The 25464-nt window shown below is 45.3% G+C and overlaps 1 protein-coding gene across 3 annotated transcripts in view; it reads right to left on the minus strand.

Annotated features, from left to right (window-relative positions):
• Nucleotides 1-478: 478 nt before the first annotated feature.
• Nucleotides 479-25464, minus strand: part of LOC132377744 (protein shisa-5-like) — a 106500-nt gene continuing 81514 nt past the window's right edge. For all 3 annotated transcript variants that reach the window (XM_059944056.1, XM_059944057.1, XM_059944058.1), the window contains 3 exons: nt 25003-25121; nt 6565-6786; nt 479-2984 (listed from right to left, as the gene is read on the minus strand). In XM_059944056.1, the coding sequence (XP_059800039.1) occupies nt 2764-2984; nt 6565-6786; nt 25003-25121 (562 nt within the window). In that variant the 3' untranslated portion in view covers nt 479-2763. The remainder of the gene's footprint in view (nt 2985-6564; nt 6787-25002; nt 25122-25464) is intronic.

Genomic DNA, 25464 nt, shown 5'->3' on the forward strand with positions numbered 1-25464 from the left:
TGGATCAAGGTGGTCTCTAAATTGGAGGTGGGGGGGGGGGTACAGGCCACGCCTGCACCACGTACTGTAGCCCTGAGAGCACCTCCAACCTGATGATCAAGTTCTTCCCAGTTGGTGACTAATATCCTTTGGTAGTCTCTTGTAATTATTTGTTTCCAATGGAAAGGACAACCGGAGACCAGGCCTCAAACAAGTGAAAATCTGCAGATGCTGGAAATCCAAGCTACACACACAAAATGCTGGAGGAACTCAGCAGGCCGGGCAGCTTCAATGGGGAAAGCAGTCGACATTTCGGCCTGCAACGTTGGCTGCACCCTTTACCATAGATGCTACCCAGCCTGCTGAGTTCCTCCAGCACTTTTTGTGTGTTGCTTGGAGACCAGGCCTGCGGGATAGGCTTCCACACGCACACACAAAATCAGATCAGCTTTTACTCATACAATGGAATCAACTTTAAAAACAGATAAAACTAACAACATTTTGACACAGCATGCTTTTTATTTTATTGTACAGATACTAGTATTTAAACATTTTATGTCATGAATATTTTTTCCAACAATACTGCATCTGAATGGTTTTGCTTAATCCTAATATATAAATCGCGATTCACTGAATTGAACCAAAGAAGTCCTTGGGCAATAGAGACTAAATAATTACAAAGCACAAAGGTATGAAGGAACTCATAGTTAGTCTTTGGTTAGGGGAGAGGTCAGTTCAGGTGACAGAGCAAATGAGATAACAGCGTGATTTCTATCTGCGTACATACTGCACACGACTTATTTCAGTATTCATCTGGCTTTTTCCCCCCGATGCTGCTAATCAACTTCCTAACTGGTTGGCTTGACAGAAACATCCCCATTTACTTTTGCAGGTGAATGAAAACAGCAGTAAAAAAACTTCAAATATTGTGGTTTTACGTCACAAGTATAATAAAAGACACAAAGTCGCCAGTCAATAGTGCTGATCCCATTTATTCGGAATGATTCTGTTTCTGCCATTTCCTTTTGGTCTCCCTGGGCATCTCATCAAACTCTCTTGAGAACGGAGGAACAAAAGAAACAGGAGCTCTTCCGGGCTGTTCTGTCGTCCTGTAAGATCAGGGCTGATTATCTACCTGGGTGCGATTTTCCAACACTATCTGCACGCCTCAACCTGAGCTATCAATATTCACCACCACCCTAAACTATCCCTTTATCCCTGGATTCCCTTAATATCCATCACTATACTTTCAAGAACCTAACAAATGAACCTCCACAGCCCTTTGGGGTAGAGAATTCCAGATGTTCAGCATCTCAAATAAATTCTCTGTATCTCAGTCCTCTGTAGCCAACTCCTCCTTCTGAAGTGGTACATCTAACCTGTCAAGTCTTAGAATCATTGAGAGAGATATAACACTTTAAGAACTTCATATTCTTTAATGAGATCTCTCATTTTTCTAAATGCTGGAGAATACTGTCCCCGTTTATTTAATCTCCTCTCATTACTCAAACCTACCATCCCTGGAATCAGTCTTGTCAATCTTTGCTGCCATAACACGCCAGCCGTGTCTGTGCTTTTAATTGTGCCCCACTCAGTGGGTGAGACCCGGCACTAGTGGCAGAAAGGGCCAGATAAGCAACAGATCTGAACCGCAATGAGGTTCTTACTTTAATAACATCTTGCCAATGGGGCTGCAGCAAATGTTGGTGTGCCTTCACCAAGTCATAAAGAGAGACACCATGGAAACAAGTCTTTAGGCCCAATTAATCTGCCCAACTTCCAATATTCGTTTACACTAATTCTATATTACTTTCATTTTTATTCTGTCTACATTCTCCAATTGTTATGACTCACCTCCACCCTACATTTACACTGGTCATTTGATCTACCAATCCATGTCTTGGGATGTGGCCTACCCACCTACAGAAGATATAAACTCTGCACCAGCAGTATTCAAGGTCGGGATTGAACCCACAGCCTCTGGCGTCAGGACAAAGCAGCTCTTCTCGCTGCGCCACTGTTCCACCCAAGAACATACTGCAGCAGATGCTTGGAATAATTCTGCCACATGGGAAGAGCAGAACCAGAGAAGGGGAAATTAGAGACCCGCCCCCAGATAAATCCAGTTATTGGCCAATAACGTGCTGCTAGCCTGAAGACTGGGGAGGCCAGAGATAAACTGACGAGTGCAGGATCAGAAATATACATGGTTTCAGCTTCTCTTTCATTTTAAGACAGAATTCCCCAAATGGTGTTAGCATTATGGAAACGGTTTACAGAACCTGCTGCCATACCCATGCCACTTCGTTCAACTTACAAAACACAACCTACACCAAACAGCAAAAAAAAAAGCAGAAAAGAAAATGGACGTGATAATATCTGGACAGAGGGCGCTTACAAACTGTGCTACTTTTTAATTAATGGCAAGTGGTGACATGCAGCCTTCACAGAAGGGGAAACTTAGGAAATATCAAAAGACCTATTTTGTTAATGCAGGAAAAAGAGACGTTTAAAACCAACTTTCAGGTTGACAAAAATGGTTGGAAATACAAGATAATCAAAAGGTAACATTTGCACTTAACACATCTTAGGAATTAAAAATGGAGACGTAAGGCTGGGCGTAGGGGATGGGGATGCCAAGTGCACTCTTTTAAACTTATGAAACTGCTGAACAGTTTAAATGCTTACTAGGTAATTCATCTCCAGCATTAAACTTGTACAAAATAGTAACAGACTAAATTAAATCAGTAAATGCACTTGATAACCAAGTTGGTCAGGTGTCCATTAATGTGCCTTCTCTGGAGATCCATAGGCAGGATTGTAGGGCGGCTGTGCAGATGGGTTGTAGGGCGGCTGTGCAGACGGGTTGTAGGGCGGCTGTGCAGACGGGTTGTAGGGTGGCTGTGCAGACGGGTTGTAGGGCGGCTGTGCAGACGGGTTGTAGGGCGGCTGTGCAGATGGGTTGTAGGGCGGCTGAGCCACAGGGTAAGGTATGCCAGCCCCAGCTGAAATCAAAGCAGAAGATGATATTAGAGAAAAAATGTGATTAGGTGTAAAGATGCATCCAGCAAAATATTTAAAAGGCTGTTTTTAACTTCCGGTCACTCTGCCTGAATTGGTGTTTAAATTTACCCAGTCTCTTCTTGACCCACCTTGTTGACATAATCCCTCTTCATCAACTGTCCATCCAGCTCAGTCTTAAGGTCAAGTTGGTCACTGCTTGAATCATATGTTCTGGAAATGCACTTCAAAGACTCACAACACAGTATGTGTTAGATGCGTCCCTCTACTCTCAATGAATATATTCCATTTCTGAAGGCAGCATCGTTATTTCCACAGCAGATTGGTTGGTTGTTTCCATTTTCAACAGCTAAGATAAATTCATCCCTGCCTGCCTCTATTCGTACATCCTCTTCCTTACCCTTGATGTCTTTTCACCAAATATCAGATATCTAACAGGGTTGTGGGCTTGCTAGTGAATTCTGGAAGGTAGCGGCAGTTCCACACCGGATCACTGTCATTTTATACATTAAGGACAATTTGGACTTTGGTTGCTTCCAAATATTTTGCTACAATTGCAGCTCAAGGGGAAGGAGGCACCGGGAATTAGTGAGCAGAACTGATTAGACAGCAGGTTTCGTGTGGAAGAAAGCAATCAACCAGGCATCAAAGGCTATGGGGAGAAGACAGGGTTGAAAAGCAAAATAAATCAGCCATGATCGAATGGCAGAGCAGAATCGATAGACCAAAAGGCCTGATTCTGCTCCTATGCTTTGTGGTCTTATAGGCTTGAGGTCAAAGGCCTGGCTATCATGTGTTAAGTCAAGCTCCACCGTGACAATCAAGGCAGTCTGGAAATTGGATGCACCTTTAAAAAAAAATCAGGAGATGAACAACAGTGCCAGAAGAATGAAAGTGAAGCTGTCAAAATGGCCTGAACTAACTTCCCTCGGGGAAATAAATTCAAGAAGTTCCTCAGTCTGGATTTACATTGATCCCTTTCCCAATACAGAGTGATTAACTCAACTGACCACTGGGGTCTCTGTTGGGACAGATTCGTTTTACGTCATATGTCAGTGATTTGGATGATGGAATTGATGGCTTTGTTGCAAAGTTTGCGTACGATGTGAGGATAGGTGGAGTGACAGATAATTTTGAGGAAATAGGGAGGCTACAGAAGGACTTAGACAGATTAAGAAAATGATGGAATGCAGGAAGTGTGTGGTCACGCAACATGGTAGAAGAAATTAAATGGTTGACTATTTTCTAAATGAAGAGAAAATACAAAAATTAGAGGTGCAAAGGGATCTGGGAGTCCTTGGGCAGGATTCCCTAAAGGTTAATTTGCAGGTTGAGCCTGTGATGAGAAAAGCAAATGTGAAGTTAGCATTCATTGCAAAAGGACTAGAATACAAAAGCAAGGATGTAATACGTTGACACTTTATTAAGTACTGGTGAGATCTCACTTAGAGTATCGTGTTCAGTTCCGGCCCCTTAGAAAGGGTATACTGAAACAGGAGGGCATTCAAATGAGGTTCACGAAAATGATTCCAGGATGAAACAGCTTGTCATATAAAGAGTATTTGATGGCTCTGGGCCTGTATTCACTGGAATTTAGAAGAATGAGAGATGACATAATTAAAACCTATTGAATGGTATAAGGCCTTGATAGAGCAGATGTTTCCTATGGTGAGGGAGTCTAAGACCGGAGGACACAGCCTCAGAATAGAGGAGTGTCCTGTAAGAAAGGAGATGAGGAATTTCTTTAGCCAGAGAGTGGAATTCATTGCCACAGGCAGCTATGGAGGCAAAGACTTTAGGTATATTTAAGACAGAGCATAATAGGTTCTTGATTGGTCAGGGCATGAAGGGATACAAGGGGTAGGGGGAAGGCAGGAGATTGGGGCTGAGAGGAAAAATGGATCAGCCATGATGAAATGGAGGAGAGGATTCGATGGGCCAAATGGCCTAATTCTGCCCCTATATCTTACGGTCTTAAATGCTCTGGCATTTAATTATTATGGAATATACACACAGGCTGGAGCAATCGACAAAAGCAATCCACCAGCATCTTCTCAGGACAGCTGGGGGTGTGCAATGAATTTATGACTGTAACCAGAACCCGTGAGCCTTGTCCCAGCAATTGAGTGTGGCTGGGCTTTATGTTGAGTGGGGCAACTCATAAACCAAGAGCGAAGGAGGAAGAGGGCAGGCAGCAAGAACCCCAAGGCTGAACAGCTGGCCAGGCTACTCACCAACAGGCCAGGGGCAAAACCCTTTGTTTCAGCCAAGGAGGTGTGGCTATCCTTGATTGCCCCTTTATGATCCAGCCTTCACTGATTACGGAAACCTTTATGCCTAGCCTGACTGTGACAACAGTAAATCTACGACCTCGGAAGGACGCTTATCTGCCTTTTTTACCCTTTCCATTCAGGTCTTGTCCAGATTTGGACGTGCACATAGTCTTTACACTGCCTGCTGAGAGTACCGATCTTCAGCAGAATGCACCCACCCAAGGCCAAATGCTAATGACAATCAAAACATAAGGAGGGTGCTCTGCTTTCATTACAAAAGATCAACGGATAAAGAATCATCAAGCACTGTTCGCTCCTGCTTGTCACTCTGAGAGATGTGTGGCTCTACAGTCAAACTTGGTTTCTTCTTGCTTCTTGAGCACACTGCATTCTGAGTGTGATTACCAACACAAGACTCCTCCCCAAAGACACTAGAGACACCTTATATTCTGTCTTGGCAGCCTCCAACCTGATGACATGAATATCGATTTCTCATTCTGGTAATGTTTTTCCTCTCCCTCCCCCTTTTCCCCATTCTGGCCTTTTATTTCTTCTCACCAGTCTGTCTCCTCTCCCTGGGTCCCCTCCCCCTTCCCTTTCTCCTATTGTCCACTCTCCTCTCCTATCAGATTTCTTCTTCTCCAGTCCTCTACCTTTCCCATCCTCCTGGCTTCACCCATCACCTTCCAGCTAGCCTCTTTCCCATTCTGGCTTCTTCCCCTTTCCTCCTCAGTCCTGAAGAAGGATTCTGGCCAGAAACATTGACCATCTGTCCTTTCCGTAGATGCAGTGCTGTGCTGAACTACATTACTGTCCTACCACACTTTCCCTGCCTTTAGTGGGCCAGTTATTCAAGATTTTCTTCTGAAATGCCCTGAAGCTCTAATCCAACACATATACCAGATGCCTTCCTTTCCTCACTAGGGAACGTTACTTTAACCCCATGCTGAGCTGGCTCTTTGATGAGCAGGTTTTGGTGTACTGTGTGTAGCTGCCCCACGCCACACTGCGGATGACAGAGTAGTGCAGTGGTTAGCACAACATGTTACAGTACAGGCGATTGGGGTTCAATTCCCGACACTGCCTGTAAGGAGTTTGTACATTTTCCTTGTGATTGCATGGGTTTTCCCCAGGTGCTCCGGTTTCCTCCCACAGTCTAAAGACGTAACAGTTGATAGCTTAATTGGTCATTGTGAACTGTCCTGTGATTAGACTGGGGTTAAGTCGGAGGGTTGTTGTGCAGTACACTCCACATTCTATATTAATAAACAAACAAATAAAGCTTACTTACTTGCCACAGTATCTTGATATGAAGGAGGCTGCCCAGAATATGGAGTTGGATATGGTGGTGGATAGGGGCTACTTGCATGGTAGGGCATGCCGAGAGCTGGTCCTGGCTGTGCTGGCATCGGTGTGTAACCTTGGTACGGGACAAACCCTTGAGCGGGTACCGGTTGGTGTGACGGATATGCAGACTGGACAACCGTAGTCGTGGTTGAACTTGAGACAACAGCTGAAAAGAAAAATTTTCAGTTAGCAACAAGAATAGATATTTTATTCATCCTACTTGATAAACGAACACATCAATCATGCATGTTGAAAGTAGTTAAATTTAAATGTGAAACTCCTTTCAGACACAGTGGCACAGGGTGTTGTTAAAGCTGAAAAGTTCAAAGTGCAAAGTGCATTTATTACCAATGTACATATAGGCAGCGGTTCATGAAGGCAGCTTAACACCAGCTTCTCAAAAGCAACAAGGGATGGTCAATAAATGCTGGCTTAGCTGGCGAGACCCACATCCCGTAACTTAATTTTAAAAAACATACATGTCACTATATACAATCCTAAGATTCATTTTCTTGTGGGCATACACAATAAATCCATAACAGAATAATAACTATGGAGAGCTGTGTCCAGCTTTGTTCTTCTTATCTAAGAAAGGATCTACACACCATAGAGTGCAATAAAAGCTCCCATTTGCATTCTCCCGTTTTTCCTGAATTTACCTTCCACATCAGTGCTTCCAAGATTCTTTTCTTTTCCTTAACTGCACCTTCCTCTCCACCACTGCTGACCGTGCTATCAGCCATCTGCCCTCATCATTCCCCCCTCCCCCACCAAGATTTCATGGCTTCAATTCCACCCCACGCACTTCACACTCAAAGGATAACTTCTGTAGGATCTGACACGGTGCCGTCACCAGAATCCCTCAGCACTCTTCAGATACCATACCTTCTGCAATTCTCTGGTCCAGAATTCTACTCGTCTTCCACAGCACCCTCCCAGGCCGCCACAGGAAACCCAACACCTCCCTTTATTAACCTCTTCCCACTCCGTCACTCAGGGACCCAAATAATCTCTAATCTACTGCCTACCTTACCTCTCCATCTTTGAATTTCATTCACACAGTGTGGAAGGCAAATATAAACTCGAAAAACAGTATCATCTTCTGACTAAGCAGATCACGTCATTCAAGACAATTTTAAGTTCATTAGTGTCAGAACGGACATTTTGATCTCATTTCTTACATTCCACCATGCTGCTTATTTCCCCTCTTCTATTCCAGATCTTATTCATCTCCTCCTACTTAGATCCAGCCGTGTCTTCTACTTGCTTTCAAGTCTGCAACAGCACTGCCTATCTTTAATCACAGAACTTGTCTCATTCCTTACACTCCTTTTCACTTCCTCCAAAATTTCTAACTTATTTTGTTTCTAACTTTGCCAAGTTCAGTTCATTAACCCGGAGTATTACCTCTGCCTCTCTCTGTAAAGACACTGTCTGGCCTGCTGAAATGCAAGATTCTCAACACCTGCAATGTTTTGCCTGTGGAGAGAGATGAGGGGAGGCATTGGAAAGTTCTGCTTAAAGACCAAGATTTTAAGAAACTTTTGAACACGTGACCGGATGTTTAAACAATGCTACAGGATTGGGGAGGGAGGGGGAGAGGGGTGAAGAGAGAGAGGGAGGGGGGAAGAGAGAGAGGGGGAGAGAGAGAGGGGAGGGGGAGAGAGAGAGGGGGGGAGAGAGAGAGGGGAGGGGGAGAGAGAGAGGGGAGGGGGAGAGAGAGAGGGGAGGGGGAGAGGGGAGAGAGAGAGGGGAGGGGGAGAGAGAGAGGGGGAGGGGAGAGAGAGGGGGAGGGGAGAGAGAGGGGGAGGGGAGAGAGAGGGGGAGGGGAGAGAGAGGGGGAGGGGAGAGAGAGGGGGAGGGGAGAGAGAGGGGGAGGGGGGAGAGAGAGGGGGAGGGGAGAGAGAGAGAGGGGGAGGGGAGAGAGAGAGGGGAGGGGAGAGAGAGAGGGGGGAGAGAGAGGGGGAGGGGAAGGGAGAGAGAGGGGAGGGGGAGAGAGAGGGGGAGGGGAAGGGAAGGGAGAGAGGGAGGGGAAGGGAGAGGGGAGGGGAAGAGAGGGAGAGGAGGGGAAGAGGGAGAGGAGGGGGAGAGAGGGGGAAGAGAGAGGGGGAGGGGAAGAGAGAGGGGGAGGGGAAGAGAGAGGGGAGGAGAGAGAGAGAAGGGAAGAGAGAGGGGAGGGGAGAGAGAGGGGGAGGGGAGAGAGAGAGGGGGAGGGGAAGAGAGAGAGGGGAGGGGAAGAGAGAGAGGGGAGGGGAAGAGAGAGAGGGGAGGGGAAGAGAGAGAGGGGAGGGGAAGAGAGAGAGGGGAGGGGAAGAGAGAGAGGGGAGGGGAAGAGAGAGAGGGGAGGGGAAGAGAGAGAGGGGAGGGGAAGAGAGAGAGGGGAGGGAAGAGAGAGAGGGGAGGGGAAGAGAGAGAGGGGAGGGGAAGAGAGAGAGGGGAGGGGAAGAGAGAGAGGGGAGGGGAAGAGAGAGAGGGGAGGGGAAGAGAGAGAGGGGAGGGGAAGAGAGAGAGGGAAGGGGAAGAGAGAGAGGGAAGGGGAAGAGAGAGAGAGGGGGGAAGAGAGAGAGGGGGAAGAGAGAGAGGGGAAGAGAGAGAGAGAAGGGAAGAGAGAGGGAAGAGAGAGGGGGAGGGGAAGAGAGAGGGGGGAGAGAGGAGGGAGGGAAGAGAGGGAGAGGAGGGGAAGAGGGAGGGGGAGGAGAAGAGAGAGAGGAGGGGAGAGGGAGGGAGGGGAAGAGAGGGAGGAGAGGGAAGAGAGAAAGAGAGAGGGGGGGAGGGGAAGGGGGGAGAGAGAGAGAGGGAGAGAGAGGGGAGGAAAGAGAGAGAGGGGGAGAGAGGGGGAGGAGGGAAGAGGGGGAAGAGAGAGAGAGAGAGGGGAGGAAAGAGAGAGAGGGAGGAAAGAGAGAGAGGGAGGAGAGAGAGAGGGAGGAGAGAGAGAGGGAGGAGAGAGAGAGGGAGGAGAGAGAGAGGGAGGAGAGAGAGAGGGAGGAGAGAGAGAGGGAGGAGAGAGAGAGGGAGGAGAGAGAGAGGGAGGAGAGAGAGAGGGAGGAGAGAGAGAGGGAGGAGAGAGGGAGGGAGGAGAGAGGGAGGGAGGAGAGAGGGAGGGAGGAGAGAGGGAGGAGAGAGGGAGGAGAGAGGGAGGAGAGAGGGAGGAGAGAGGGAGGGAGAGAGAGAGAGAGAGAGAGAGAGAGAGAGAGAGAGAGAGAGAGAGGAGAGAGAGAGAGAGAGAGAGGGGAGGAAAGAGAGAGAGGGAGGAAAGAGAGAGAGGGAGGATGAGAGAGAGGGTGAGGAGTGAGAGGGAGAGAGAGAGAGGAGGAGAGAGAGAGGGTGGAGAGAGAGAGGGAGGAGAGTGAGAGGGAGGAGAGAGGTGGGAGGGAGGGAGGGAGAGGAGAGAGGGAGAGGAGAGAGGGAGGTGAGAGGAGATGGGAGGAGAGGGAGGAGAGAGAGAGATGATGAGAGTGAGGAGGAGAGTGTGGTGAGAGTGAGAGGGAGAGAGAGAGAGAGAGCCGACATAGAAGTCTCACTTTGGGGAGGGTTTGCTGGGTGGGTCAGTGTGGGAGTGGTACAACGCACAGTTGCATAGCTGGAAGCAGAGATTTTGAGCTGGCCTCAGTAACACCAGGAAGCACATAGGAGTCTGTCAGTAGAGAACAGATGCTTGGGTGGGAGTTGGTTTGGATCTGGACATGGCTAATGGGAAGTTGGAACTGGAATTGGAGGGAAATTGGACCACTGGAAATTAGGAAGTCTCACAACCAAACAGCCAGATCCAGCAGGTGATAATTGGTGGAATTGGCTGTGTAAACACCCATTTCACCAAATAAAACATATTAATTTAATTGCTGCTTTGGAGCTTGCTGCATTCAAATTGCCCATTGGACTGCAATACTTTGCACAAGCCATTGCTGAAGTGTATCAGTCTAATCTGAAGTTATCAAAGACGTTTTTTTCTTTCTTTCTTTCCTAATTCTACCAAAGAAAGCTTAAGAAAATTGGTCTATGTTCCATGAGTGGGCGCTGAGGGCAGTGCAGAGTTTCATGCTCCAGTGACCCGGGTTCTACTCAAGTTTGGGTTTAAGTTCACACTTAAGTGTAATTATCATTCAACCATTCATGAATACCCAAAAGAAACTGTTACTCCAGGACCAAGGTGCAAAGCATACACAGCACAAGACACGTATAACACATACTGTATAAGACAGCAAGCACATACAAGATATAGTCACACAAAAAATATAGTCCAAGACCCCGAGTCTGTAGTCAAACACAATTCAGCTTGCCTCCTGCTGAGTGACCAGAGGGGGGCAGCACTGACCCCACTTGGATGCCACGCTGCACCGACTTTGACGTCTCAGTCCTGGACAGCTACAAAAAGCTGAAACCACAGCCCGACATCTCATCCTCACTACAATCGAGGCCACGCAGATACCGGACTTGCAGCATCCCACATTAACAATGCCCAACAGGGTCTCACGATCACAAGACAAGCGACTAAGACGATCACGCGCAGTCAGACTGCGTACCGCATTTGCTCACTGTGCCCTCCACCGGCTCTGACGCAGGCAGCAGCACGATCAGCACTAAGTCCAGATCCTTCACTTTCTCCATCAGCGAGCAACTTGCTGATGGGGGTGGACCTGCAGTGCTTGAAATTCTTAATGTCCAGCAGGGCCTTGTGATTGTAAAAAATGTTTTAAAAAGAACAGAACGCTTTTGGTTGACCTGGTAGAAGCTGGAGCAATTGAACATGCCACCATCTCACTAGAAGTAAATTGTGTGAACTCTAACCTCTCAGGTGCTTACATTTCTCCCTGGTTGCCCCAGTCCCACCACACCCCAAAGACCATGCCGATTGTTAGGTGAACCTGTGAGGAGAACAGTCCTCTAGGTTTCTGGCTGGAGAACTGGGGCTGATAATCGGCATATATGAGGAAGTGGGCCACAGGGAAATACGTGGGGCAATGAGATTGCTGTAAGAACCAGCACAGACTTAATGGGCCAAATGGACTCCTCCTACATCTTAACAAAGTTATGATTGAAAATAATTGTATCTTAAAACATGTGCCACAAATTCCAACCATTTTTACCAAAACAAAAGAGCAGGCAAGATGATGTCTGGCATGCTTTCAGTAATTATACATCTTTCTTTCATATTATTTTCCATTGGAAAAAGTTATCTCTCACACTGTAATCCACAGACTTCTGATCATTAGGTCTATGCCCTTTGTCCACTTCCCACACCTTTGTATGCTGACCTACACTGGCTCACCGTAAATTAGTGCCTTGATTTTAAAATCCCTCTTCTCAATCCTTCCATTGATTTGTTCTTCCCGACCTCTGTCGTCTCCTCTTCAATAAACCTTGGCAATATTGTACAGCCCTTCAACACTGGCCTCCCAGCAATGCCAAACCACCATCTCCACCGGTACAGCCATTGGCTGCCAGCGATCCAAACAAATCTTCCCCCTTACTCTCTCTGCTTCTCCTTGCACCCACCTTTCAGTCACAAGCTTATTGTCTCCTGTTGGAGCACACAACCATTTCTTCTCCTTGATAATGATCTTGTGATAGCTAATGAGAATTTTGTTACTTCTCCATAAAACATAGAAAAGTACAGCACAGTATAGACTCATCAGCCCACGATCTTGTTCCGGACTTCGAACCAACTCTAAAACCAATCTACAGCTTTCCACCCTCGTAGTCCTCCATTTTTCTTTCATTCATGTGCCTAAATCTCCCTTTGGCTAGAGATGGACCGACAGGCTCTTGCTTTTGGTAATGAAGTGAACTGGGTCCTGTTGGTCCATGTGAAGCAGCACACGCACATTCTGCTGCGTGACTCACTCGTGACCAAGGCAACCAACAGGAAGAACGAAGCCTTCCAGCTTTTGTGCCCAGAGGTGGGAAAAATAAGCAAACTCCCATGAGCATGGACGGGAACATTTATAGATACAGGAAACTGCTTCAGAAAACCACAGCTCCGCGGCTTCAAAGGTAAACGAGGCAATCAAAATGCCAATGCGGAAAACCGGTTTCCTGTGTCACCCCAATGCAAACAGATGATCTCCGCAGTATTCCCTTTAATAATCCTTATTTGACGTTCCATGTTTACTCTTCAGCACGCCCACATTATATCAGAAGGTCCACGCAGTGCATTGGGGAAGTGATGATGCAGGCTTGTTATTGAATTTTCCCATATTTATGAAGCTGGGCATGATGAGCACTGTAAACAGAAGACAAACACTTGAGGGAGCCTACCCTTCGGACAAATAATCTTGCAGAGCACTACAGACTGTTGACTCAAGTGTCCCCAACGGACAACAATGGTGACGGCTCCCGTCGTTAAAAAGTGAGCCGATCCCTTCAGAACTGCAATTATCCCAGGCTGGATATCAGATATTGTAACATGATCTGGGCTCATTCAAGTTCAATTATCATTCAACCATACGCGAATACAGCCGAACGAAACAGAGTGCCCCCGGGTCCAAGGTGCAAAACAGACACAGCTCAAGGCAGCTAGCACGCATAAAGGTCACGCAAAGGTGTAAACTTAATTACAGACAAACAGCGCCGACTAAATGTGTGTGCTTGTGCTATTCCAGTAACACAGGCACAACAGTGTTGGTGTCTTGTGAATAATGACAAGAAAAGCCTATAAAGCAGAGATTCCAAAGCCTATAGCAAAGGTTATCCTAATATAACAACTCTCTCGGCAGTTCAGGGTCAAATTCAATAAAGCCAGTGACATCTCACAGGATCTATCCACGCAATACCCACATTGATACAGTTACAATGGCGGATGTATTTCACTGTCTAGGAGTTTGAGATTTTGTATGTCACCAAAGACACTTGCAAGTTTCTAGAGATGTACTGTGGCGAGAATTCTAACTGGCTGCCTCGCTATCTGGTATGGGGGGAGGGAGAGGGGCTAATGCACAGGATCAAATCAAGCTGCAGAGAGTTGTCAACTTCACCATGGTTACTAGCCTCCCCAGCAGCCAGGACACCTTGGAGCAGCTTTGCCTCAAAAAGGCAGCATCCACCATTAAGGACCCCCATCACCCAGGACATGCCCTCTTCTCATTGCTACTGTCAGGAAGGAGGTACAGGAGCCTGAAAGGACACACTCTCAATCATTCAGGAATAGCTCTTACCCTCTGCCATCAAATTTATGAATGGGCATTGAACCCATGAACAATACCTCACTACTTTTTCCCTCTCTCATTTTCCACTACTTAGTTAACTTAAAAATATAAATACTTACTGTAATCTAGTTTTTTTTGTGTATTGCAATGCATTGCTGCTGCATAACAAGCAATTTCACAAGATAGTCCAGTGACAGTAAACTTGATTCTGATTCGATCTTTAAAAAAATAATTTCCACAGCAGGTCTGGGCATCATTTATCAGGAGTTCTCATCACAAGTTCCTCAAAAACCATCTTTTGAGATGGAAACAGCCCCAGCTTCAAACTTAAGGTCTCAGCTGATGGACTTGTTTAAGTACTGGTTAGTTAGATGGGAGGGCAAGTCAGGGAGGGAAAAAAGGAAAAGACATGCGGTAGACAGGTTTAATCAGCGAAAAAGACTCTATGCCTCAGGTGAAGAATAAACACAAACAGTGCATTACCCAGGACAATGGGACAAAATTGACAGTTAAGTTTCACAGGCAGGCATGAAGTGTAAATCAAGGTTTGCGAGCCATTCACAAATGATCAAAGTACATATGCAACATTCAACTCTGAGATTTGCCCTCCCACACATAGTCACAAAACAAAGAAACACCATGGAACTGGGTCAGATATAGAAAGGATGGAAAGAGTTTCCTTGTCCAAGAGCTTCTGAGTTTGAAGACTGTGACAAGAAAGCACTGACATTGATTACTGCAAGAAGCATGCCAAAGAGTCACAAACAGAGTCTCTGCAGAAAAACTAGAGATCCTATTTTTGGACTCAGTACAGAAGGTGGATCAGTAATTTAACCAACAGTAATTTAAGGTAATGGAGAGCTACAGATTTGGCAACTGGAAATTAGGATAAACAGTGAGTGATTCACTGAGAGACCTATCAAAGCACAATGACTTTGGAGAGGCAGGCTTGTATGTGCTCAGAATCTCACAATAAGTTATGGAGAAAGGTTGAACAAGTTAGGTCTTTATTCTTTGGAGCATAGAAGGTTGGGGGGGGGGACTTGATACAGGTAAAATTATGAGGAGGATAGATAGAGTTGATGTGGATAGGCTTCTTCCATTGAGAGTAGGGGAGATTCAAACAAGAGGACATGAGTTGAGAGTTAAGGGGCAGAAATTTAGGGGTAACACGAGGGGGAACCTTTACTTAGAGAGTGGTAGCTGTGTGGAACAAGCTTCCAGTAGAAGTGGTGGAGGCAGGTTCGATTTTGTCATTTTAAAAAAATGGATAGGTATATGGACAGGAAAGGAATGGAGAGTTATGGGCTGAGTGCAGGTAGGTGGGACTAGGTGAGAGAAAGCGTTCGGCATGGACTAGAAGGGCTGAGATGTTTCAACTATGTAAACCCAAGGAGCTTCAGAAGTAGACCATGAAAGAATGATTTTCATAGAACAATTTATTGATAAGAACTTTCCAGAAAACTCAGGCAACTCAACAAAATGTGCTACAAACACAGAGGACAGGTCCACAAGAAGATGTGTCCATGTGCAGACTACGACAGCAACAGCTTTGAAATTCCAACAAAGGCAGAGTTGTTTGGAGTCATTAAACCATTGCCCCAAATATTCTTCGAAGACTGAGCTTGTGTGAGCTTTATGAGAACAAAGTTCAAAGTACAAATGCACACAAGAAGTGATGTAAGAAAACTTTGTTCTGAAAAATGAAGACACATTACACCACAGCGGAGCTGAAGAATAAAAAGAGGAGAAACATCTCTTTAAAGCATTTGCACAAAACGGGTACCTGCAGAACTTCATACTAAGATGCCCTCAAGGTCAACAATGTACCAATCAAGAAGTGGCCAAATGGGCTGTCCTTTCATAGGTTGGAAGCATCTTGGAAATGGCGGCCCAAATGCACCAAGAATGCAGAATATTGGTCGCAACAATAAACCAACAGCAACATCGAGGACAGAACTCTGCAGACCTGAAGATCAAACTAAGCTACTGGACAAGACCAATGTGGTCTACAAAATCCAACATGGGGAGTGCAGCAGATATTACATCAGCCAACTGGCCAACTGGGAGAAAACTATCCACAAGAATCCATGAACATCAACTGGCTGTAAAACTCTCCCTAAGCTCTACCCATGAAGATCAAGAGGGACACAAATTCGACTGGGCATCAGTGAAAGTCATAGTGCAGCCAAACACGCAGCATGGTTTTCTGCAACAATTCTATAAGCAGACATAAAGATCTCGATCCCATTTATAAACCAATGCAGGCAAAGTTCCAGACAACACACAGAGTTCGCCACACAAACAATCAGCGACAGGCCCCCCCTCCATGTCAAAATTGAGCTTCTGCAATGACGACCAATCAACTGATTGGTAAGTATATAAACGCCAAGCATTCAGGGGACACACCACAAGTGAACAGCGCACTGATGGTGCCCACTTGTACGCTGACGAAACATTTGCAAAAGGATTGCCAAGATCGGAGAGCAACTCAACCCAACCATCAACTACCGAGTGACACACTTTCTGAGTTATTTCCAAAGTGCAAAGTAAATGTTATTATCAAAGTACATCTATGACACCCTGAGATTCATTTTCCTGTATGCATATTCAGCAATCTACGGACAATGACTATAGCAGGATCAATGAAAGATCAACCAGAGGGCAGAAGACAACAAACTGTGCAAATGCAAATATAAATAAATAGCAGTAAGTAATGAGAACATGAAGTAAAAAGATAAACACCAAGAACACGAGATAAGAACATGAAGAGTCCTTAAAGTGAGATCATTGGTTGCGGGAACATTTTCAGTGATGGGGCAAGTGAGCGTAGTTTTCCCCTTTTGCTCAAGAGCCTGATGGTTGAGGGGTAGTTACCGTTCTTGAACCTGGTGGTGCGAGCCCTGAGGCTCATGTACATTCTACCTGGTGGCAGCAGCGAGAAGAGAGCAAGACCTGGGTGGAGGGGATGTCAGATGACAGTGCTTCATGTAGGTGTGCTCAAAGGTTGGGGAGGGCTGGGCCTAATCCACAGGCTTTTGTTAGATTTTCCGCTCCAAGGCATTGGTGGTTCCATACCAGGCCGTCAATATTACACATCTATAGAAGTTTTGTCAGAGTTTTAGATGTCATGCCGGATCTCCACAGACTCCTAAGTAGAGGTGCTGCCGTGCTTTCTTTGTAATTGCACTTGCGTACTGGTTCAGTGACATGCTGTCAGAAATAGTAAAACCCAGGAATTTAAAGTTGCTGACCCTCTCCATCTCTGATCCTCCATGGAGGACTGGCTCATGAACCACTGGTTTCCCTTTCCTGAACTTTTATAAATCAGTTGCTTGGTCTTGCTGACAATGAGAGAGAGGTTGTTGTTATGACACCGCTAGCCAAATCTTCAGTCTCCCTCCTGCATGCTGATCCATCGCCATCTTTGACCACAAATATTATTGATATTAAAGCAAATGCTATGAATTATTGTGCATTAGTGGTAAGATACAAGTCGTGACAACATATAGGGTATTTTAGCAAAATACAGCAATGGCTACCCAAGACACTACTTCAACTGTAGCGAGCTAGTGTCAGCGTTGGTCAAAGACGACGCAATGATTGATGCACGTCCAGCTGTGAATTGGCTGGGGTCTGGCGCTCCTGAAGGGGCCTCCCATACATTTGTGAGACCCGGCATGAATTGAGGGACCGCATCATTGAGTACCTCTGCTCTATCTGCCAAAAGCGTTAGTTCCCGTTTTAATTCCAATTCCCACTTCTGTCTCAACATGTCGCTCCATGGCCTCCTCTTGTGCTGAGATGAGGCCGCCTTCAGGTTTGAGGAGCAATACCTCAGACTCTGTCTGGGTAATCTCCAACCTGATGGCATGAATATTGATTTCTCCTTCCAATAAAGAAATATCCCCCCACCCTCTATTCCTCCCTCTGGCCTCTTACCTCTTCTCACCTCTACCTTCACCCCGGGTCCAAGACCTTTTCTCAGGACAGGAAAGGAAGGGGAAAGTCACCAAAATAAAAAGGTGAAGAAGGGAAAGGAGGATAGCTAGAACGTGATAGGTAAGGCCAGATGGGTGGGAAAAGTAAGGGGCTGGAGCGGAAGGAATCTCAGAGGAGAGTGGACCATAGGAGGAAGGGAAGGAGGGGACCCAGGGGAGGTGATAGGTGGGTGAAAAGAGGTTGGATTCAAGAAATATCCAAGCAGTTCATGTCCAGTGTAGGACTATTATCCCTTTTGACTCTTTATAGAAACATAGAAAATAGGTGCAGGAGTAGGCCATTCGGCCCTTTGAGCCTGCACCGCCATTCAGTATGATCATGGCTGATCATCCAACTCAGAACCCTGTACTTGCTTTCTCTCCATACCCCCGATCCCTTTAGCCACAAGGGCCGTATCGAACTTCCACTTAAATATAGCCAATGAACCGGCCTCAATTGTTTCCTGTGGCAGAGAATTCCACAGATTCACCACTCTCTGTGTGAAGAAGTTTTTCCTCATCTCGGTCCTAAAAGGCTTCCCCTTTATCTTTAAACTGTGACCCCTCGTTCTGGACTTCCCCAACATCGGAAATTATCTTCCTGCATCTAGCCTGTCCAATCCCTTTAGAACTTTATACGTTTCAATAAGATCCCCCCTCAATCTTCTAAATTCCAGTGAGTATAAGCCTAGTCAATCCAGTCTTTCTTCATATGAAAGCCATGCCATTTCAGGAATCAATCTGGTGTACCTTCTTTGTACTCCCTCAATGGCAAGAATGTCTTTCCTCAGATTAGGGGACCAAAACTGCACACAATACTCTAGGTGCGGTCTCACCAAGGCCTTGTACAACTGCAGTAGAACCTCCCTGCTCCTGTACTCAAATCCTTTTGCTATGAATGCCAACATATCATTTGCCTTTTTCACTGCCTGCTGTACCTCCGTGCCCACCTTCAATGACTGGTTACAATGACACCCAGGTCTCGTTGCATCTCCCCTTTTCCTAATTGGCCACCGTTCAGATAATAATCTGTTTTCCTGTTCTTGCAACCAAAGTGGATAACCTCACATTTATCCACATTAAATTGCATCTGCCATGAATTTGCCCACTCACCTAATCTATCTAAGTCACCCTGCATCCTCTTAGCATCCTCCTCACAGCTAACACTGCCGCCCAGCTTCATGTCATCCACAAACTTGGAGATGCTGCATTTAATTCCCTCGTCTAAATCATTAATATATATTGTAAACAACTGGGGTCCAAGCACTAAGCCTTGCGGTACCCCACTAGTCACTGCCTGCCATTCTGAAAAGGTCCCGTTTACTCCCACTCTTTGCTTCCTGTCTGCCAACCAAATCTCTATCCACATCAATACCATACTCCCAATACCATGTGCTTTAAGTTTGCACACTAATCTCCTGTGTGGGACCTTGTCAAAAGCCTTTTGAAAATCTAAATATACCACATCCATTGGCTCTCCCCTATCCACTCTACTAGTTACATCTTCAAAAAATTCTATAAGATTCGTCAGACATGATTTTCCTTTCACAAATCCATGCTGACTTTGTCCAATGATTTCACCTCTTTCCAAATGGGCTGTTATCACATCTTTGATAACCGACTCTAGCATTTTCCCCACCACCGATGTCAGACAAACCGGTCTATAATTCCCCGGTTTCTCTCTCCCTCCTTTTCTAAAAAGTGGGGCTACATTAGCCACCCTCCAATCCTCAGGAACTAATCCAGAATCTAAAGCGTTTTGAAAAATTATCCCTAATGCATCCACTATTTCTTGGGCTACTTCCTTCAGCACTCTGGGATGCAGACCATCTGGCCCTGGGGATTTATCTGCCTTTAATCCCTTCAATTTACCTAACACCACCTCCCTACTAACATGTGTTTCCCTCAGTTCCTCTATCGCACTAGACCCTCGGTCCCTTACTATTTCTCAAAGATTATTTATGTCCTCCTTAGTGAAGACAGAATCAAAGTAGTTATTCAATTGGTCTGCCATGTCTTTGTTCCCTATGATCAATTCACCTGTTTCTGACTGTAAAGGACCTACATTTGTCTTGACCAATCTTTTTCTTTTCACGTATCTATAAAAGCTTTTACAGTCAGTTTTTATGTTCCCTGCCAGCTTTCTCTCATAATCTTTTTTCCCTTTCCTAATTAATCCCTTTGTCCTCCTCTGCTGGTCTCTGAATTTCTCCCAGTCCTCAGGTGTGCTGCTTTTTTTTTGCTAATTTATATGTTTCTTCTTTGGACTTGATAACATCCCTAATTTCCCTGGTCAGCCACGGGTGCACTACCTTTCCTGGTTTATTCTTTTGCCAAACTGGGATAAACAATTGTTGTAGTTCATCCATGTGATCTTTAAATGCTTGCCATTACATATCTACCGTCAACCCTTTAAGTATCATTTGCCAGTCTATCATAGCTAATTCACATCTCATACCTTCAAAGTTACCCTTCCTTAAGTTCAGAACCTTTGTTTCTGAATTAACTATGTCACTTTCCATCTTAATGAAGAATTCCACCATATAATGGTCACTCTTACCCAAGAATTATGAATGTTTTATGCTATATAAATCTAACTAAACATTTGTTACCTTCCCTTAAATGGTACAGCAGATGGAGCTACACATTTACTGAAAAGAACCCTGTTCACTTGATTACGAAGGCGAAATTCTGTTTACATACCACATCATCACATTCTTTCACAGGCTGTTGCCCAGCAGAAGTGATGTCACCGTATGTGCAGAGAGGAGACTGCTGCTGTTCAGCTGTAGTAAAGGACACACCCTTGTTCTGAATCCCAGCTGACGTCTGGATTCTCTTGTAATGTGAATTTGCTAGAAATCCCCACCAGGTTTCCAGATCACTCCCACAGACTTTGCTGACGATCAAGTCATGAGAGAGATGAGGTCAAAACTGAGTGGGGGAGGAAGGGAGGAAGAGGAAGGGAGGAGGAAGGGAGGAAAGGGAGGGAGGGAGGAAAGGAAGGAAGGGGGAAGGGGAAGGGAGGGAAGGGAGGGGAAGGAACAGGAAAGAAGATGGGAATGAGGAAGAGGTTAGGGAGGAGGTGAACGAGAGGGAAAAGGAGGAGAAGGCAAGGGTGAGGTTATACTGAGCAACGGGGCCACCTCATCTATATGTGCACGTTACTACAGTACAAAGCAGAGCAAACACAAAATGCTGGAGGAACTCAGCAGGTCAGGGAGCTTCAATGGAGTGGTTGACATTTTGTGCCCAGACAGCTTCACCAGGACTGGAAAGGGAGGGGAAGAGGCAAAAATTAAAGAGAGTAGGGGGAAGGGAAGGAGCACAAGCTGGGAAGTGAATGATGTGATCAAGTGGGGAGGGGGAGTAGAGTTGCTGGAGCGGACCCTGGAGGCAATTCGATGCAGTGGAGCTGAAAAGATACGAGGTTTGATTGATTTAGCTGCTGAGCCAAATTGGAAAGGTGGTGCGTGAAAAGTGGTTAAGGTGTTGGACTAGCGATCTGAAGGTCGTGAGTTCGAGCCCCAGCTGAGGTTGTGTTGTGTGCTTGAGCAAGGCACTTAACCACACAGTGCTCCAGTCCACCCAGCTGATAATGGGTACCTGCAAAATGCTGGGGGTTAACCTCACGATAGACTGGCGTCCTATCCGGGGGGGGGGGGGGGAGTCTCTTACTCTCAGTCGCTTCATGCCACCGGCCTGATGAGCCTATAAGGCTCGGGACAATACTTTTAACTAACTTTAACCAAATTGGAATGGTCAGTTTATTCGACAGCAGAGGTTTAATAAATGTACTTTGAACATTGAAGAGAAAAGCGGTGATAAGGTGGAAGCGTTGAATACTGAAGAAGGAATCTGATAGGAGAGGAGAATGACTCATGGGAGAAATGTATAAAAAGCACACACAAAATTCAAATTTATTAAAATATATAATCTTGAGAAGAGGATAGCCAGTCCAGGGACTGATTTGCAGCAAGCGAATATTCTTGATTTACAGGAATACTGCCAAGATTGATGGAATTCTGCAGCTAAGAGGCAAAGAACAGTCCAAGAAACACATTTTTTAAAAAACATAAACTCAGATATATTTACAATCATGAACATTTGGGCTCAGTTTTCCCACAACTTACGTCTGAATTTCTCACTGCCATGCATATGGTTTCCAATAAGGGCATCAACAACAGCTAAGTTCCAAATTCTGAGAAGTCCACAACCCAACACAGAAAAACGTGCGATTTCAAATTATGGCAGGCCAGGGACCTACCATATCTAACCATCAAAACAACACAACAGGTTACAGCTGGCTCACTCAAATGGTCAGAAACCTGACACATAACGCAAATGCACAGCAGCTGCTGGGGGTGGGGGGAGAGCAGTAAATGTGTAAACTGTAAATACACCAAGAATAATCAGGATGGTTATACCCTCCATCTTTTTATACCGACTGTCCTTCAAAGTCAAAGTAAATTTATTATCATTTCACCATATAACCATATAACAATTACAGCACGGAAACTTACCATCTCGGCCCTTCTAGTCCATGCCGAACGCTTACTCTCACCTAGTCCCACAGACCTGCATTCATCCCATAACCCTCCATTTCTTTCCTGTCCGTATACCTATCCAATTTTTTTTTTTTAATGACAATATCGAACTTGCCTCTACCACTTCTTCTGGAAGCTCGTTCCACACAGCTGAGTAAAGAAGTTCCCTCTTTTGTTACCCCTAAACTTTTGCTCCCTAACTCTCAACTCATGTCCTCTTGTTTGAATCTCCCCTACTCTCAATGGAAGAAGCCTATCCACGTCAACTCTATCCCCCTCATAATTTTAAATACCTCTATCAAATCCCCCTTCAACCTTCTACACTCCAAAGAATAAAGACCTAACTTGTTCAACCTTTCCCTGTAACTTAGGTGCTGAAACTCAGGTAACATTCTAGTAAATCTTCTCTGTACTCTCTCTATTTTGTTGACATCTTTCCTATAATTCGGTGACCAGAACTGTACACAAAACTCCAAATTTGGCCTTACCAATGCCTTGTACAATTTTAACATTACCTCCTAACTCCTATACTCAATGCTCTGATTTATAAAGGCCAGCATACCAAAAGATTTTTTCACCACCCTATCCACATGAGATTCCACCTTCAGGGAACTATGCACCATTATTCCTAGATCACTCTGTTCTACTGCATTCCTCAATGCCCTACCATTTACCACGTATGTCCTTTGATTAGTCCTACCAAAATGTAGCATCTCACACTTATCAGCATTAAACTCCATATATATGCAATTCAAGTTGCATATATGTCACTATACCTTGAGATTCATTTTCCTGTAGCACTTACAGGACAATAAAGAAATACAGATGAAATTATGAAAATCTATACATAAATAAAGACTGACAATAAAAATGTGCTGAAGGCCTTTGACAATGAGGCACATGAGGTATTACAGGAGAGCTACTAATATGGATAAAGCAATGGCTGATTGGCAGGAGATAAAGCGTGGGAATAAAGGGGGCCTTTTCTGGCTGGCTGCTACTCAGTAGTAGTATTCCACAGAGACAATGTTGGGACCACTTCTTTTTATGATGTATGTCAATGATTTGGATGATGGTTTTGTGGCCAAGTTTGCAAATGATATGATGATAGGTGGAGGGTCAGGTAGTGCTGAGGAAGCAGGGAGCCTGCAGAAGGACGTAGACAGATTAGGAGAATGGGCAGCTGGAATACAGTGTCGGGAAGAGTATGGTCATGCTCTTTGGTGGAAGGAGTAGAAGTATAGCCTATTTTCTAAAAGAGGAGAAAATTCAAAAATTTGAGGTGCAAAGGGACTTGGGAGTCCTCGTGCAAGATTCCCTGAAGGTTAACTGGCAGGTTGAGTAGGTGGTGAGGAAGGCAAATGCAACATTAGCACTAATTTCGAGAGGATTAGAATATAAAAGCAAGGATGTAATGTTGAGGCTTTATAAAGCACTGGTGAGGCCTCACTTAGAGTAGTGTGAGCAGCTTTGGGCCCCTTATCTAAGAATGGATGTGCTGACATTGGAGAGGGTTCAAAGGAGGTTCACAAAAATGATTTCGGAGAGAAGGACGATCCCATGAGGAGCATTTGATGGCTCTGGGCCTGTACTCCTGGAATCTAGAAGAATGGGGGGGGGGGAGATTTCATTGAACCCTATCAAATGCTGAATGGTCTTGATAGAAGATAATTTGTGCAAATAAATAAACAAACAAATAAATAAATAAATAACACAGAGAACGTGACTTATAGAGTCTTTGAAAGCGAGTCGGTGGATTGTGGACAAGGCGTACAGGAAGGCAGGCTGTAACTAACGGAGCAGCATGGACGACAGACTGCGAATGGATGAAAATGAACGAGACCCAGGAGCTTCGAGCATTCAGCCCAGACTATGACCAGCCAGTGTGGAGAGCAGCAGCCTGAGAGCTTGTGTCGCTGTCTCTCAGAACATTAGAAGCTCCTGATTATGTAATGATCTATTTTTATGTCATGCCAACCGATCTGCTCCTTGAACTCCTATCTAGCAACATCTGCCAAAGGGCAAGTGCTGGAAGCAGTGTAGGGGAGCCCAGGCATAACCTGTTGAGGCAGTAGAATGGGTTTCAGGAAAACTGCAGAGGGAGTCACGCTTTGCAACAGAACAAAAGCATTCCAGTCTTCTGAGTTCAGAAAAAAAACTGGAATAACTCCTTAAGTTTGTCTGTCAGGGAAGAATTAGGTGACATCATTAAGCTAATCAAAGGTTCTTTTAGGATGGACATAGGGAATTCTTGTCAACTACAGTAAGCTTGATCAGCACGTAAAAGCAGTTTCCAGGTACAAAAACCTTATACTGGAGGTGGGTAATGTCTCATTTGCTTGAAGAATAGTATTCTTAAACTATTATAAACACAAGAAAGTCTGCAGACGCTGGAAATCCAAAGAAACGCACACAGGGAGCTCAGCAGGTCAGGCAGCATCAATGGAAATGAATAAACAGTCGACACTTCAGGCTGAGACACTTCTTCGTATCAAGCACCATTCCAGGCAGAAATATGTCATTCCACAGACATTGGTATACAGGAACATAGCAATTTCAGGACTCTGGAGTGACCAGATGAAGCTCTCATTACTGCTTTTCCCAGATAGGGTACATGCAAACACAGTACAAAACATCCCGTTCTATCCAACCAGCCGAGGCCACAATTCAACAGTTCGAGAAATTCCTTTAACCATAAAGCAGGGCAACTTACGCTGACGTCCTCTTCGTGCGAGTTTGTAGAGAAGGCAGCAGGGGCAACATAGACAGAGCACAAGTGAGAACAGGAATATCCCACAGAAGCTCACTCCAATGGCAACAAACGAACTAAAACTGGAACGAAAAGAAAACCAAGACCAGTTAGCAAATGAAGTGTAGAAAAATATTAACATATAACCAGCAGACCATGCACATCTCTAACCAGCCTTGAATAATTATTTATTTATTGAGATACAGGGCAGAATAGACAGCTTTGGGCCTTTGAGCTGTGTCGCCCAGCAACCCTCAGTGTAACCCTAGCTTAATCACAGGACAACTTACAATGACTAACTAACCTATCAACTGGTCTTTGGGGTGTGGGAGGAAACCAGCGCACCCGGAGGAAACCCACGCAGTCACAGGGAGAACTGACAAGCTCCTTGCAGGCAGGGGTGGGAATTGAACCCGGTTTGCTTGA

This window comes from Hypanus sabinus, chromosome 19, assembly GCF_030144855.1.
Source record: "Hypanus sabinus isolate sHypSab1 chromosome 19, sHypSab1.hap1, whole genome shotgun sequence".
Classification (NCBI taxonomy): Eukaryota; Metazoa; Chordata; class Chondrichthyes; order Myliobatiformes; family Dasyatidae; genus Hypanus; species Hypanus sabinus.